This window comes from Pteropus vampyrus, unplaced genomic scaffold (genome assembly GCF_000151845.1).
Source record: "Pteropus vampyrus isolate Shadow unplaced genomic scaffold, Pvam_2.0 Scaffold144, whole genome shotgun sequence".
Lineage (NCBI taxonomy): Eukaryota > Metazoa > Chordata > Mammalia > Chiroptera > Pteropodidae > Pteropus > Pteropus vampyrus.
This window is the reverse complement of record NW_011888925.1, coordinates 4101033-4118495: the sequence shown is the minus strand read 5'-3', so window position 1 is coordinate 4118495 and position 17463 is coordinate 4101033. Positions and strand designations below refer to the sequence as shown.

Genomic DNA, 17463 nt, shown 5'->3' with positions numbered 1-17463 from the left:
TTGATTGTAGAACAAGGAACCCATCCAGGTCTCCCAGAGAAATGGGGCATTTGCCTTGTTACCTAAGCGGTCCCTTATTCGCCCCCGGCTGTTTCACCTCTCTAGCGCCAAAAGTTACTTAAGTACAAAATCTTTAAGAGACAGGCCTGGGTTGCTTTGTTCTAAAGCAACAACCAAGACCAAAAGGATAAAACTTAACATACCATTTAAATGGATCCAAAGTAAATAAAATGACTTTGGATTTGGAGGTACAGTTGTTCTAGATTAGGACCTCACATTTTAAAAGTTTTATCTGTTTTCATTCCAGTTTTACTTTCCTCTCACAAATGCATTCACTTCTAAGTAAGGGGGAAAAGGATAACAGTAAGAGTATAATACTATAAACCACTGATAATAATTCTAGATGTCCATTCTCATACAGCATTCGGAAACAATGACAAGCTGAAATACAGTTCTTTATGAATGAGAATATCTTTCAAAATCTATTTATAGCTTCAGACAGGACTTAAAGGATTCCTCTGGTCACATTTCAGACCAATGCCTCCATATAGGAAAAGGTGGTTTGGATCCCAATTTGCTGATTTCATTGCAAAGCTATCCAAAATTTGTGCTCCCTTCTGCTATTTTATTGCACATTCACGTAGAAAAATTACCTTGTCCTCCTAAAACTACTTCCTTGCCTTCATTTGGAGAATTCTGCTTTGGGAATCTACAAACAGGACTCTTGAGGTTTACTAAGTACTGTGCTGATACTGGCATAATAGTGGACAAGATGAATACTAATTTCTACTGAACTCTCACCAAGGTCAACTTAATCTATGATTCTCTCTAGATACAAGTGGGGACAATGTCCTAATAGGTTCATTTCTAGGGTATTAAGCATGCATGAACTGAAGCAAAGTCATAGAACCAGCATCAGATTCCAACCCCCATCGCAACTATGACCGTACCTTTCCCCCTTGATGGATGTGATACCAAACAGAGGTACCACCAAAGTCCACATGGAAGTCAGTATAGCAGCCTCGAACACTCATTAGACAGTACCTGATCCCAAAAAAGCAGCAGCATTAGTGCACTGACGAGAAAAAGACGACTTGCCCCACCACAATGCCCCATTCTCCCCTTGTGTACTTCCTCTATCTTCCACCCAAATCCACTCCCAGTCAGTGAGAGGAATGCAATCTCAAGTTATCACATTACCAGATTAACTATGTGATTATGGGCTATGGTACTATTACATACTCTTCCCTTTGGAACTGTAGAGGCTACTCTTTAAACAACGTAGCTTTTTGATCATTTAGGACATGAAGCAAAGCTCCTAAAGGAAGAACCACTCCTTGCTGTCACTTTGGTCTCCCATAGCATATCTGGAAAATCCAGGGTAAGCCACTTACTTCTGCACTTTGGGGTACTGCATCTCCAAGATGGCGTTTGTTGATTCAGTCTGACTTTCCTTCAAATGCCTTGGCCACATGTTATCTACCCAGTCAATGAAATCCACCTTTAAAAAGGAGGAGGAAACATTTAGGCTTCAAAGGAAGGGCTGGGATTAAAGAGAATTTGAAAGTCAATAAAAATGGAAGTTCTCAAAATACATATTGAAAGACTACAATTTAATTATAAGCAAACTAAAAAAAGCTGTTGCTGAACCTTAGCATCAATAGGCAAACATTCTAGAAAAAATTATTCAGTGAGAATAAAGACTAATGGTTCCATCAATATGATCATAAAGATAGCACTAATCAAAATGAAGTCATTAAATTTCACAGTAGTGTATAACCAAACTCTCCCTTCTGTGTCAGCACTGGTATAATCAACTCTAATTTTTTTTGATTCAATAAGAGGCACTATCTGGAAGGTACCTATAAACTTACCAAAGATATAACACTATTAGAACAACTAAGATACCAAATGTTGAAAAGAAAGAGAGAGCGAAAGAGCGAGAGAGCGAGAGACAGAAAGAAAAGAAAAGAAAGAAAGAAAGAAAGAAAGAAAGAAAGAAAGAAAGAAAGAAAGAAAGAAAGAAAGAAAGAAAGAAAGGAAAAGAAAGAAAGAAAGGAAAAATAAAAAGAAAAGAGAAAAGAAAAGAAAAGAAAAGAAAAGAAAAGAAAAAGAAAGGAAGGAAGGAAGGGAAGGAGGGAGAGAGGGAGAAAGAAAGAAAAGAAATCCAATAGGGATTTGAAGCCTCGCATGAGCAATGTGCTATAGAATCTACTAGGAAAGGAATCAGAAGTTCCAGGTCGGTCATGTTTTCTGGAGATCATACGCAACCTCTGGAACTCATCTGTAAAATGAGGATAATTACCTCAAAGGATATTGTGAGGATTCTATGTAAGCACATGTTAAATTTTTTTTTGAAATAATGTTATCAGAATTTAGGAATGTTTGAAACATGTGCTGAAAGAAAAGAGAAACAAAAGCAGTATAAACTTATGTGAACACTTCACACTGCATTGTAACATATCCTGCCCCCAAACACTGAACCCTAAGATAAAGTGAGCCAAACAACCATGAATCCAGCACTGCACTGATGTTGCAAATAATTAACTTATGGCTGTAAAAAATACCTATCTGGTAAGCTTTATAACATCATCTATATATTTGATCATTTATTTCTTTTACAATATATATTCCATCTAGACAAATGCATACAATCTGTGCAAAATGCTATGAAGCAAGTGTGTCCAACAGACACTCAGATGTAAACTGTGGGAGTGTTTGGAAGTGAGCACCAATGACAAGCAAGTTGAAACAAGCAAGACAAGGGGCAACTATGAAGGTTAACTTGGATGCTCCACTTCAAAGAATTTCTGCTTAGAGAGCTAACAGTTTTAACCAAGCATCCACTGGGCCTAGAATACTGGTGTAACCCAGATTCCTTTCTTTCCCTCGAAGTCTACTTTCTGTTCTCTAATGTAGCGGTCAGGATCTCCTATCTCCTGGTATTATCCTTTGGAAAGCCTTTAACAGAACAATGAATAATTGTACTTATCAATACGCTATTAAGTTCTTACATTTGGAAGAGGAGAGGAAAAGTTAGAAACACATGAATATTTTTTAGCAAGTGTTCAATTCAGAAAAGCTTAATTTCTTTGGCCAGATTTCTCACCTGCAGCAGTAAGTCACTCATCCTGGCCTCCCTTTATTTGCTAGTATTAGGCATCGTCTGACTACCAAGAGAATACTGTGGTAAGGTGCTCATATTTTTTTCCTTAGGTTAGTCTTTAGGCTCTAGATGGACAGGCTTTTTGCTAAATGGCCTCATCCATATGAGAGTAAGTCTCTAGTAGGGATAATCACCAGTTTCTACCTGTTCTGCACCAATACAGGGCCAAATTGGCAATAAATGCAACATTTAGGATCTAATCTACTCATACACTATGCAAAAAGAGTTCATGGTCTTCCATGAACTAAATTCCACATCACCAAAGAAATCTGCATATTCTATCTGTTGCTATTTTTTATCTACCTCTCAGCTGCTGCTAGAATGACAGCGATAGATGATCTTGCTTGTCTCACCAGAGAATCCCATTTTATGCTAGCACCCACAATGAGCACTTAAAAGCTGCCCACCTTACTTGCCTTGCACCTACTTATACACATTCTATTCCTTCTACCTGGAATTCTAGTCTTCCTTCTCTTTGCCTCATCACTTCCTTCATGTCAAGCTTAGGTATCACTTCCTCCACAGAGCTTCCCCAGTTCTCCTCCAGTTTAGATTAAGTGGGTCCTTCCTACTGGCTCCCATGACACTCTGTATTTATTCACTTTTGAAGCACTGCCATATTGCGGTTTATATAAATGCTTTTTTCCTAATCTTTCTTCCCCATGAGACTCTTAAGCATTTTGAGGATAAGAATGATCTTATTTTCCACAGCACCTAGCATAGCATGTGGCGGGCACTTAAAACTAATAAGCTAATTCTTAAGGTGTGAAGGTCAAAGTGAACAAGACATTATCTAGTTTATGTAAAAGATTATTACACGAATAAATACATTTCTCAAAACTCATTGAAATGTACATTTAAAATGCATACATTTTATTGTATATAGATTGTGTCTCAATAAAAAAAAGTTGGTTTTTTAAAAAGCATTATGAAGATATATTAGAAAAGATCTAGATAAATGGAGGGATACATTGTAGGAGGTGGGGAAAAAGTAAGTAAGTAAATCAGACCCCAGTGGAAGAAGCATGTTACTGCTTACAGAGCAAAGTCACAGAAAGCTTACTTGCTTTTAGGAGGTGACCTTGGTAATAGTTCACTCAATCTCTCTGGTAATAGCTCGCTCAATCATCTTTTAGGTCCCTAAAACATACTTATGCATTGTCCTTTTTCCTCTAGAAAATTTTCTATTTCTGAGCCCTTCCATAGGTTCTATTCCTCCATTTAATGGTACAGTATTTTTCTAATTTTTAGAAAATGACATAGTATTTTTATCATTAAAACTAGGAACTAAATGAATAAACTTTTAAAGATGTTACAAAGGCGGCTTCAAGTGTGAATAACACATTTCTAAACTTTAAGAATGGAAACATATGATCCAGTTCAAGTTTTAATTTTATACCTACAATCGTATTAAATTGAAATTCTGAAACTATTATAGAATGCATTTATAAACAATGTTATTGTGATTATTACATGCTTCTCTAATTGAATTCTTTATTAAGTAAATCATGTTTGGCTAATAAAGGCTAAATTCTAACCACCTGTATTTCCATATGACCAAACAAATAATAATTATTATAAAAAGGACTTTTGTCATTCTTAATGAGAAATTCTAGTTACAGCATTTCTAGTAACAAGAAGCAATGACAAAAATTATACTGTCTGTTCAGATAATAATGAAATACTGTGAACATTTTCCCGTTGGTCTACATATATCAATGTATTGGTGATAATAATGCAACCTGCTAGTAAGCTGAAGGTGTGTAGGTATGTGTGTATATGTATGTGTGTGTACATACATATATAAAAAACAATATTAAAAGCAATTACCACATTTCTTAAAAAAATAATTAGTACATTCCAAGTTCTGCTGTTCCAGGTGAAATACTTGACAAAAGTTAAGTTCTGATCACAAATCAAAGGACTAAAAATGGTCCAAAAATGACCATGTATATTTCAAAACTAAAACCAATCTCTTGCAGCAAAGTAAGTGCTCTAAGCGTCCTGTAGGCAGCCGCTACTGTGCCAAGAAATGGGTAAGATAAGTGTCTACCTTCAGGAGGCAGATCCTGGATCAGTAAAGATCAAAAACTAACTTTCTCTCAGGCCGAATGATCAGTTTATTGCTACCAGGCATCCAGTAGAATCTACTCAAGAGATTAGCTCATAAAATAATCACATGCCTCTAAACCAGTTTTCTCCCAAGGTTCTCAGCAAGTGTAAACCTATAGGACAGAAATTTATTAGACAAACTTCCTTTGACAGTTCTTACAAGAGTGAATTTTAAGTCTCTTCTCCATTATGTGCAAAGGCCAATGATCCTAAATTAAGTTGCTGGTGATGCAAATCAGAATGGCTCCTCTCTATATAAAATTCAGCAATCTTGTAAAATGATGAACTTTCTGAAAATACAAGTTATTCTCATCAAATTGTCTTGTTTATCTTCATCTTCGTATGTACAAACAGTAATAAATTCTCCTAGTATATAAACAACCCTTTTGGTAACAATGGCAGTGTGGAGAAAACGGCTAGACTCACCGTGGAGGGCCGCTGCACCATATTCTCCAGCCTGGTGTGGCTGAACTCCAGGCTGATGACATTATAGAGTTTTTCTCGCTCCTCCTCTGGGGTCTCATAGTAGCGTGTCCACTGAGCCATGGTCATTTCGATGCCTTTTTGTGTGTTCACATCCATGACATCCACCATGCGACGACTCCCTGCCAAAAAAGACGCATCAATCAATCTCTACTGAGCCACCAATATCTTAAAATAAAACAAGAACATAAAATACAAGTGGAAGGAAACAAACTATCCTTTCTTATTCAGAGTATTCATAAACAAGGAGATGGCTGTGACCTGAAGATGGATAATCAACAGAAAATACAATCACAGAAAATGAGAAAGACAACAAGTAATATTAAAAACAACAATCACTCCCTACGGCATGTTTACTATATGTTCAAGCGCTGAATCTCATATTCAATATCTCACTCAATCCTAACAATTCTAAATGCTAAGTACTAGTCTCCATTTTGTAGAGAAAACAGGTGTTAGGTAACTAGCAGGACAAAGAAAGACAAAAACCCAGGTAGCCCAACTCTAGAGTCAATGTGCTTATCCACCGAGCTCCACCACTCTGATGCAGGTTTGAAACTGAACCTAATCCATTCCACAATTTGAAGAAAAGATCCACTATTTAGTGACTATTAGATTAAATTTGAATCTGTCCATTGTTTTGTTTAAAGGGTTATTTCCCAAACCTGTCAAGTATTTCTAATATAAACTCCCCTTTTCATGCATTCCACAAATATTTACTAAATGAGAAAGTAACATGATGGATACAAAGAACTATCTACATCAGATTCTCAACCAACCATAACAACTACAACAAAAGGCAGAATGCCACAAGAGGTAGCATAAAATAGTAGGGGAAGAAAACAACAGCTTTGGAGCCAAAGAGATCTAAGTTTAAATCTCAGCTCTAATACTACTTGGGCAAGTTATTTAACTGCTCTGAACCTTAATATCGTCTTCTATAACTTGGGAATAATATCACCTTGTGGGCCACTGTAAGAATTTAGTCAATGAAGTAAAATGTTTAACACAACGTAGGTGCTCAAACAGTAGTTAAAAATAAAGGAAAATATCTTTTTTAAAAAAATTAGATTGAGCAGAGAAAGCTTTTAGGAAAAGAGACGAAAAAGACATTTGAGTTGGGCCTTGAAAAATAAATAGAATTTCAGCAAGAAAGATTCAACAGAGAAAATACAAAACAGAGGCAATAGTATGAAGATAAGATATGGAAAAGCAGTACAGCTAAAAAGTTAAGAAAATGGCGGTCAAGAAAGGGAGAGAATAAAAAACTGCTGTTGGAATATTAAGAACACTGTTCTGGATAAAAAAAAGAGGTGGTGCATAAATACAGTGGACTATTAGTCATAAAAAAATGAAATCTTGACACCTGCAACAACATAGATGGACCTAGACGGTATTGTGCTGAGTGGAGTAAATCAGACAGAGAAAGACAAATGCCATATGATTTCACTTACGTGTGGAATCTAAAGAATAAATAAACAAAACAGAAACAAACCCATAGATAACAAAGAACATTTTAATGGTTGCCAGATGGGAGAAGGAAGGATGGGTGGGTGATAAAGGAGAAGAGATTAAGAAGTACAAATCAGTAGTTACAAAATAGTCATGGGATGTAAAGTAGAGCGTAAAGAAGTCAATTATATTGTAAGAACTACATATGGTACTAGATTTATCAGGGTGATCACTTCATAAGTTATATAAATGTCTAATCACTATGTTGTATACCTGAAACTAATGTGATATTGTATGCCAACTATAATTAAAAAATAAAAAAATTATTAGAAAAAAGAGTATTATTCTTCGGGTGGTGAACACACAATGCAATATACAGGTGATGTATTACAGAACTATACACTTGAAACCTATATAATTTTATTAAACAATGTTACCCGATACATTTAATAAAATTAAAATATTGTTCAACTTTTAAGAGACTAATAAATACTTACTACATACCTAGCCTTGGCAGATATACCAAGTTGTATTAGGATCTAGTCCCCTGACTTTAAAGAGTTTACAGTTTAAAGAAAAAAGGTACTAGGCAAGAGGATAAGAATATGGCCACAACAAAGTAGACATGGCAGAATACATATAAAAATATAACTGATAATATAAGGCAATGGACCAAACTACTCTATATACTGGAAGAAAAAGATAAATGCTAAATCTAAACTGACTTGAAATACTTTACACCCATTAAGGATGGCCACAACACACACACACACACACACACACACACACACACACACACACACACACACACGCTTTTTTAAAAAAGGTAAAACAACAAGTCTGGTAAGGATACGGAGAAACTAGAAGCCTCGGACGTTGCTGGTAGGAATATAAAATGGCATAGCTGCTGTGGAAAACAGTTCGGTGGTTCCTCAACAAATTAAACATAGAATGACCACGTAACTCAGCAATTCCATTGCTAGGTATATATCCAAAAGAATCAAACTCAGGTGTTCAAACAAAAACTTCTACATGAATGTTCAAAGCTGTTCTTGTCACAACAGCCAAAAGGTGGAAGTAACCCATATGTCCACCAACAGATGAGTGAATTAACAAAATGTGGTACACCCACAATGGAATATTATTCAACCATAAAAATGAATTAAGGAAACCTGGAAAACATTATGCTAAGTGAAAGAAGCCAGACATAAAAGGCTACATAGTTTATTATTCCATTTATATGAAATGTCCAGAATAGGCAAATCCAGAGACAGCAAGCAGATTAGTGGCTGCCAGGGCCTGAGGGAAGGTGGGATGTGGAGTGACTACTTAATGGGTAAAGAGTTTCCATCTGGGGGTGATAAACAAGTTCTGGAGCTAGATATTAGTGATGGCTGCACGTTGTGAATATAGTAATGCCACTGAACTGTATGCTTTAAAATTCTACAATGCTAAGTTTTATGTTATCTGCATTTTACAATAAAAAAATTAACAGTTAAAGTGAACGCTTTCCTTCAAGAAGGTAGACAAAGCAAAAGCAGTTCCACTCTGCCAATGCTACCAGTACAATTAGATAAAGTGACATAATAATAGCTAATATTTACTGAGCACATACTAAGTGCCAGACTCCGTTGTAAGCACTTCACATTTAAGTAACCTGTCTGAGGTTACGTAGCTAGTAATTTGTGGAGCTGGGATTTGAACCTGGACAGTTTTGTTTGAGCCCATATTCTCAACCAATATATCCCATAAACATAAAGTTTACATGATAGAATAGTTTGCTTCTTTTTGGGATGTGAACTGACACTGGAAATGCAACATTCTACTTTGGCTTTGGATTAGCCAAAGAGCATGTAGTGATAACGGATTATTGTAGTCACCAATATTTGTTCACTGCATTCTCACAATCGTTGGTTATCCAAAGGGGGCAGGGGGAAGGACCATCTACACTTTAAATAACTTTGACATAAAGTTAGGCATTGGTTGACATTTTTAAGTCTGTTAGGTTAGATACAATCATTGCTTTATTTAAAACAACAGCAAAAAATATCTGTGACCATTCGCAAATGTATCTGGAAAATTCAAGGCTACAAAGGGTTTCCAAATAGCATTATTAGCAGTAAGCATATGATTGGAGAAATGAAAAAAGTAGGAAGAAATTCAAAAGAAGACTAGTGATTAAGTCCTTATAACTGTATAGCTCAGAAATCTGGGTAAGTCTATGATAAGATCCAGAAGTTTATATTTTTTTGCAAGTATCACAGATGATTCTGATGCAAATAACTGGTGGACCACAAACCCACAAGAATGTTTGACCAATAGAGAAAAGATGTAGTGATCCGTTACCTTACAGATCCAGGGAATTAACTGTCCTGGAGGTCCATTAGGAAAAGAAGTCAAGTGATGGACCAATAAGTACGCAAGGAGGTTTTCTGAGGCCCTGTGAGAAAGCCCTGCCTTGTGAAGAGCAAAAAGTGTTTTACTCATCAAATTTACTGAGCACCTCCTCTACTCCAGAGGGCTGTGCTAGGTACATGTGCTTTGGCTAATCCAAAACTACACAGTGACAGGCAGATGGCTGGAATCTAACACAGAAACAGTGAGGGAGTGAAAAATACAGGGAATTAGAGAAATTTCCTCTACCTGAGCTATATCAGTGACTTTCACCTCTTGGATAAGCAGAAGAGTTATTTGGCTGTCTAAAAAAGGGCCCTCAAGTGGCCAAGAGATAGTATTGCAATATTTAATTTTCTAAAGCAAGAGATTGCACTGGAGCTTCAACACAGAGGAAGTTGTAGTGTTAGGAGGAAAGTATCAGAAAACTTTTGTTTCATGTCCTGTTGGAAACATTTCTAAAAGATTTTAATCCACATTACTGCTTTATTGTGTATAGGAGAGCGACCATCTCCAAATTCCTGAAGATCCTAGCGTGTCTCAGGGCCCCAGAAGTTTTCTTCTTTAACTAGATTGTTCTAATTTGCTTTATTTTCCTAAATTTTGAATATAATAAAATATAAATCAGATTAAAGATTCAAGTTAACCAGCCAATAAAGAGAAATTTTAATGTATCTACTTCTCAGCTTACAAAGTTTCAAGCCTGGCTCAAGTTACCAAATGTAGTATTGGTAAAAATTTCCTGGAACTTTCTCTACTCCTTTCAGGGGAAGAAAGAGAATCACATATGAATGAAGCTTCATTCTTGGCTCAGATACAAAATTTCATTTTCTTGGGCAGGCTGCCCTGGAAGGCAGGCTCTTCATGAAGAGAAGGGGGCAGGCACAGAGATAGAAATGATAGGTGAAAATGCAGTAGAGGTTCAAATGTTCTATGTCTATTGAGTGCTAAATGAAGTAACTTTGTAACCCCCTTTGAGAAAATTCTCAGTTGCTAAATAGTAGCTTCTAATCAAAAAATTACTGCAAGATACATCAATGTTCCTAAGCCTTCAAATCTCAAATTTAAGATTCAGTCTTAAGTTTAAAATCTTTGCCTCAAAAACACAAAGGCCACAAGCTTAATACTTACCCACACACATTTTGACATCATTCACAGTGAAGTCGGGATCTGGCATCCTGTAAAACAAATACCAGTAAGTATAAATGGGAAGCATAACTACTGTCATCAGTGCCTTTTCTTAAAATACTAAGAACTCTCCAGTTGAGACACATCAATCTTCTTATTTAGGCTTAAAATATATTTTAAATATAAACGATTACGTATGTACATACATACACAAGAAAAAAGAATGTACATCAAAATGTTAACAGCGATTATTGCAGGGTATATTTCAGATTTAAATTAATTTTTTTAGTTCATCTATATTTTCTCATTTACCTATAACAACCATGAATTGTTTTCATAACAAAAGAAATATACACCCTTTTAAAACTAAATGGGAAATTATTTTCAATTTTCAATCTCAATTATCATCAATTATCAATACTGCATTGTCTGTAGCCCTAGGTGTAACATGGCCATTTTACAACCATATCCAATCAAGCCAAGAACACTTACTTTATTCCAAGTCCATCAGAATTCTTGAAAATCAGAGGGTCTCTTAAGCCACCCCGCTGGATATACTCTACATTAAAATCTGTCACCATAGGAAAACAATTATTAGAAAGGCAGGAGACAGAAAAAGCTGGAAAAAGATAACTGACAAGCAGGGCTCAGGAGTTTGCTAAGTCTTTATTTCCATAGTAAATCCATAATTTAACCAACAGGGAGTAGTGCTATTAACAAATCATCTCATAATTCCTAGGCAGAAATTATCATCACCCTGTCTCTTAATAGCCAAAAATTTAATTCTGTCCACTGCAATACACACCATGACATCCCCGTCAGTCTGCCAAGGAGCAAAGCTGCATGATACACACGGAATCACACACCTCGGTTTTGGTGAGGCAGGTATATGTATAAAAGAGGTTTTATTGTACTATTAATAATCAAACCCAAACAAAGGGATGAGAGAAAAAGGAAGAGAGGCCTTTAGAGAAAAATTCCAACAATGTTACTGCCCTAATGAACGCTTGCTGCTTTTAATACAATAGAGATTGACTCACAGGGTTGGAGAATTGAGGGTGGGGGGTCTGGGGCTGTGACTGGCAATGTATAATAAGAGAAAATAAAGATAAATAGCATCACAGCATCGACAGGCAATATTTTGACTGCATAGACACTGAGCCCACAGTTCCCAGGGTCTACAACTTTCTACATCAAGGAGCTGCAGGTCTGAACCAAAATGATACTGACCTTTTCCTTCCATAAAAGTAACAAAATTTGCATTATATTTGTTGGTGTGGAGTTTCTCTTCCAAGTCAAAAGTTCTTTTCCCTTCAATTTCATCATCTGAAATGCCATCATCTTCGTAGCGTCGTCGCATGGTACCACGCTGGGGAGAGATGATCATTAAGGATGAAATCGTGTACTTTTTCATGCCTATCTAAAAGTGGCTATAGTTTCCCTGACATGTGCAAAGTGCTGCTTTCAACTTCGGTTGCTATGTCAAGCATCAATTTTCCTTGCCTTATAGATCTTTCTCTCAACTGTCAATTAGTGTTCTCAGAATGTACAGAGTATAACAAAATTTTAATGAGCCACTGGGTTCCCTCCTTGGGACTTGTTCCCTCTGCTAACTTTCAGCCTAGAGATATAAATTTACAATAAAAATTTGACCAAATAGGGGCTACCAAACATTTTATTTGTCTATTATTGCTTACTGAAGTGGGAACAAACTGTCTTCATAGACATCTCAGGCCAGGATACAAAATATAATTTTTTTCATAGGGGAAAGCTACACCTAGATTAGCTTTCTAAAACGACCTTCAAAAATAGATTAACACATTTGAATTAACAAAGCAAAAACTCTTTAACATCAGATAAAGGAAGAAAGTTCAGCTAAACAATATCATTCCAAACAGCGACACCATCAAACAACTTTTAGCTTTAAGAATAATGTCTTCCCAAAGAAGATACACGAACGGCCAATGGGCCCATGAAAAAGATCAATATCATTAGCCATTAAGAGAAACACAAGTTACAACCACAATGAAATAGCACTTCATACCCACTAGGATGGCTATTATCAAAAAGGTGGAGAATAATAAGTGTTGGTTCAAGAATGTGAAGAAACAGAAACCCTCAATATAAAATGGTGCAGCCACTTTAGAATACATTTTAGAAGTTCTAGCAATTCCACTCTCAAGTGTGTGTGTGTGTGTGTGTGTGTGTGTGTGTGTAATGGAACATTATTTAGTCATAAAAAGGAATGAAGTACTTACTGATATGAGCTACAACACAGAAGAATCTTGAAAACATTAAGTGAAAGAAGCCAAACACAAAGGACTATGTATTGTATAACTTTATTTACATGAAATGTCCCAAATAGGCAAATCCACAGAGACTGAAGTAAATGAGTGGCTGCCAGGGGCTGGGGAATGGGAGGAAGAAGAAGTGACAGTTAAGGTTTTCTTCTTGACAGTTGACTTAAATCAGAGAGAATGATGGCGAGCCCCCTTTCAATGCTGTATAGTTTTAGTTTACATTTGTCATTTTGCCATCAAGAAAGGCATCTTCCCTTGGTACAGTATTCTATATAATTGTTGGTTATGTACTAATACTTAATATTGTATGTGGTTTTCACAGATAAAACCAACCTGTAATTATATTAAGTAATTCAGAACTGCTGAATTTGTTTTTAAAGTGAACCATTATAAGAATTTCCAAAACATTTTGCCTAACTTTCACTATGAAAATATTATATAATTTTTGTCTTGAAGAGCAGTTTTCCTATCTTCTTTATAACTATTTATCAAATGGTAACCCATGTGGTTTCTATAACGGTCATTAAGCATTTATTAGAACAATTACATTTCACTTCAAAGACTTTTCTAAGGGAAACTTAGATTCATATCTCTTCCTCTATTTTCTTTTTCTTTCTTTTAAAACTCTTTTAATTGCTTTTCCTTTTTGGAAACGACCTGAAATTCTGTGGTAAACCATATCTCGGATTAGAATTTATCATATGGCTTTCTTATTTATAGGATAACTTATAATTCTATAAATAAAAAATAGAAATAAAAAAAGTGACCACTAATAGAATGGATTTATTTCAGAAGTGATGAAAATGTTCTGGAATTATGTAGTGGTGATATTTATACAACTCTGTAAATATACTACAAACCAGTGAATTATACACTTTAAATGGGTGAATTTCATGGTATGTGAATTATATTTCACAAGCTATTAATTTTTTTAAAAAGATAACATGTTGCTTATGCTGCAAATTTATCTTTTGGTATATTTTACTTTAGCCAGTGTTAAAATATTGCTGATATCTCTTGAATACATATATAGGGGACAATTGGTATGGGAGTGGTAAGTGCAAAAGGAAAATAGTCCAGTCCTAGTATGTGCTAAGAAAAGCCCAAACTGGAAATTAAAGTTAGATACTGATGATCTAAAATTGATTTCATGGCACTTGAATTTACATAAATACATAAGAAAATGAGACACTGGCGAAAGGTCTCTTAGGGAATGGGCGTCAGAAAAGGGCAGAAATGAGTCACAAGAAATAAAAATTAAAGGAAATAAAGTTAACTGCTACACACCAGAGAAAAGCAAGATTCAACTTACCAGTTTCGGTAGAAATACTGAAGGACAGCTGGCATTTTTCCCTCATTTAGCAAAAAGCCTTGTAACGCTCCTAACCTAGCACCTTTACTGCCATTAAGTCACAACTCAAAAGCCAAAAGAAGACTTGATTTTAACAGACCTTTCGCTTACTCCAATAATGGTATCACTGCTCATAATATTTTTAGGAATATTCATTTGGGGAGGGGTGTATTTTCACTGACAATTTCTTACATGGGTTTGGAGTTTTTTTGAAAGGCAACTCTCACCTTACTTCATATATCTGTCTTTTAAATGAACATCAAAGGACAATTTCCAAGTATGTCATACAGCAAAGGCGATACCATCAGAATAAATGTATTTTTAAAGTATTAATCACTTTTTAAAGTATTCTTTTATCTATAAGTTCTAATATGCTTGTCAAATCCGTTATGTTTTCAAACTTCAAACTTTCCTAGGTCTGCCATTACCGATTCTTCTTCAGTCAGTAGGACATTATCACCCTGATTATCCCAACATTTCTAACATGGTAGCCAGAAGTTCCCCCATCCTTCCTTTCTTCTTACATGCTTTTCTTCTTCCTATATCAAGAAGAATCCTTCTTCTATTTGCCTTTCAATTTGGGGGAGTATAAGGATATAGCAAAGGCTCTCATTCCAGCCAAACTATGCCCATTTCTTAAAAACAACAGGAAAATGAATTTGAATTCTTGCTTTCCTTTTGATTGCTGCAACTGGGAAGTCAGCACTAATGTGAAAATTATTCATGTCAGTTTAAGATTGTCAAGGATAAGTTTTTTTCCTCCCCTCGTCTTAATGTAAACCCTCATAAAAGTAAATGTCTATAACAAATCTCTAAGTGCTTTAGAAACATTCAATCCTTGCAAGAACCGGGAAATCAGTAGGCAGTAACACAATCTGCTACAGGTAAAACCTGAAAGCCAAGTCCACTTAAATACTAAGAAAAGCAGCCACCAATCTCCTCCAGCCTGCCAATATTACCAAATAAGTCAAAATGGTTTACTAGAGTGCTGTACTATTTTATTTTAGGTGCTTTTCATACAAGTGATTTTAGGGAGCCTAAAAGGATGTTTTTGGCCTTCCATAGATGCCAGCCCTCACTGAACCCAGTAGCACAGTAAATAGGCAGCAACTGAACACTGAAATCTATTCCAACTACATTTTCAGTCAAAAGCAGTTTGTACTTTCCAGGTTTAACAATGAGCTGTACTCCAGAATAACCAATTACTGTTTATTCTATTTAGATGATCAAACTATATAGCAAACTCATGTTTCCCAGAATCCAAATAATAAAAGAATGTAAAACTGCCTTTAAAAATTCGCCTCCTGATCAAGTGGTAATTAACTATATTAAATGGTAAAAATGGCCACATAAATGGAATACTTAGATTAACTCAAGTACTGACAGATAAATCAAGCTGAAGGGTTACAGGTATTAGACTAGTATTCTCCTAGATGGTTAGCTGAAGAAAAGACAATGATGCAAAACTAGATGTAAACAGTTATCGATTATTACATAGAAACTTCTGGCATTCTCTTTCTTAAAACAGGTGGTAAAGGATATTTTTTCCAAAATGTGTTTACATAATACATTTAAAAGTAACATATAAAGAGTCAGGAAAGCAGTAATTCTGAGCAGAAAATAGTTACTGATGCAATCATCTGCCTCTCAGACATTTGGGAGAGTAGAATGGGGTGAGAAAGAGAGAAAAATCATTTTTCTGAGGGTCAGTTCAGATAAAATCAGACTTACCATGTAGAAAAATGGCAAAGCTATCCAAGGCTAACATATACTCTGGTGAATATAATGTGACCATTAACATGATTTTAACAAATAACACTGAAAAGTACTTTTGAAACATTAAGTTTAAAAACCAGCCCATGAAATTACACCTATAATATTGCAACATTGTTTTTCAAAAAGCACACATAAAAAAGAAACAGTGGAAGACAATAGTTTATATTTGTTAACTTTTAATGATAGGCATTGGGGTCCTCAGGATCCCCAAACTATCTTTTTTTAATACTTTTTATTTTTTTATTAAAAAAGTAATATAATAGAATAAAAGACAAAAAACATATGATCAGATGCAGAAACAGCATCTGCAAAAATTCATCCACCTTTCATGATGTCAACAAATTAGGAATAGAAAGGAACTTCCTTCAGCTGATAAGGGCATCTACCAAAAACTTCACAGCTAACATCACACTTAATGGTAAAAGACTGAAAGTTTTCTAATATCAGGAACAAGACAAGAATATCTGCTTTTGTCACTCTGTTCAACACTGTGTTAGAGGTCCTAGCTAAGGAAATTAGTCAAGAAAAAGAAATACAAGTTTAGAAAAAGGAAAATGAACTTTCTCAACTCACAATGATATGATCTTTTACATAAAAAATTGTAAGGCATCCACAAAAACAATAACAAACTTTCAGAGCTAATAAAATCAATTACATTTCTATATATTAGCAATAAAATATCCAAAAATAAAATTAAGAAAACAATTCCATTTACAATAGCATGAAAAAAATACTAAGGAATAAATTTAACAAAAGAAATCCAAGGCTTGAATACTGGAAAAATGCATAACGTTGTTGAAAGAAAGAAAAGCTAAATTAATGCAAGGAAAGACATCTCATGTTCATGGACTGAAAGACTTATTATATAAGATGGTAATACTTCCCAAATTGATCTACTGATTCAATACAATCCCTAACAAAACCTCAAATGCTTTTTTAAAGAAATTAATAAAATTATCTTAAAATTCATAGGAAATGCAAGGGAACCAGAATAGTCAACACAATCTTGAAAGAGAAGTACAAAGCAGGAGATAACATTTTCTCATTTCAAAACTTACTATAAGTTTATAGTAATCAAGACTGTGTGTTGCTGGCATGTGGGCAGACATATACATCTGTAAAGCAGAACTGAAAATCCAGAAATAAACCCTTACATTTACAGCCAATTGATTTTCAACAAGGATGCGAAAATAATGCAATGGGGCTGGAACAACTGGATGTCCACATGTAAAAGAATTAAGTTGAATTGCTACTGCATACCATACATATACAAAATAACTTAAAAAGGATCAAAGACTTAA

The 17463-nt window shown here is 35.2% G+C and overlaps 1 protein-coding gene across 3 annotated transcripts in view; it reads right to left on the bottom strand.

The window, feature by feature from the left end:
- Nucleotides 1-908: 908 nt before the first annotated feature.
- The window catches only part of LOC105298008 (lysine-specific demethylase 2A-like), a 60941-nt gene continuing 44386 nt past the window's right edge, over nt 909-17463 (bottom strand). For all 3 annotated transcript variants that reach the window (XM_011368986.2, XM_023535785.1, XM_023535786.1), the window contains 6 exons: nt 11966-12104; nt 11228-11306; nt 10739-10785; nt 5705-5883; nt 1395-1501; nt 909-1044 (listed from right to left, as the gene is read on the bottom strand). In XM_011368986.2, coding sequence (XP_011367288.1) covers nt 939-1044; nt 1395-1501; nt 5705-5883; nt 10739-10785; nt 11228-11306; nt 11966-12104 — 657 coding nt within the window. In that variant the 3' untranslated portion in view covers nt 909-938. The remainder of the gene's footprint in view (nt 1045-1394; nt 1502-5704; nt 5884-10738; nt 10786-11227; nt 11307-11965; nt 12105-17463) is intronic.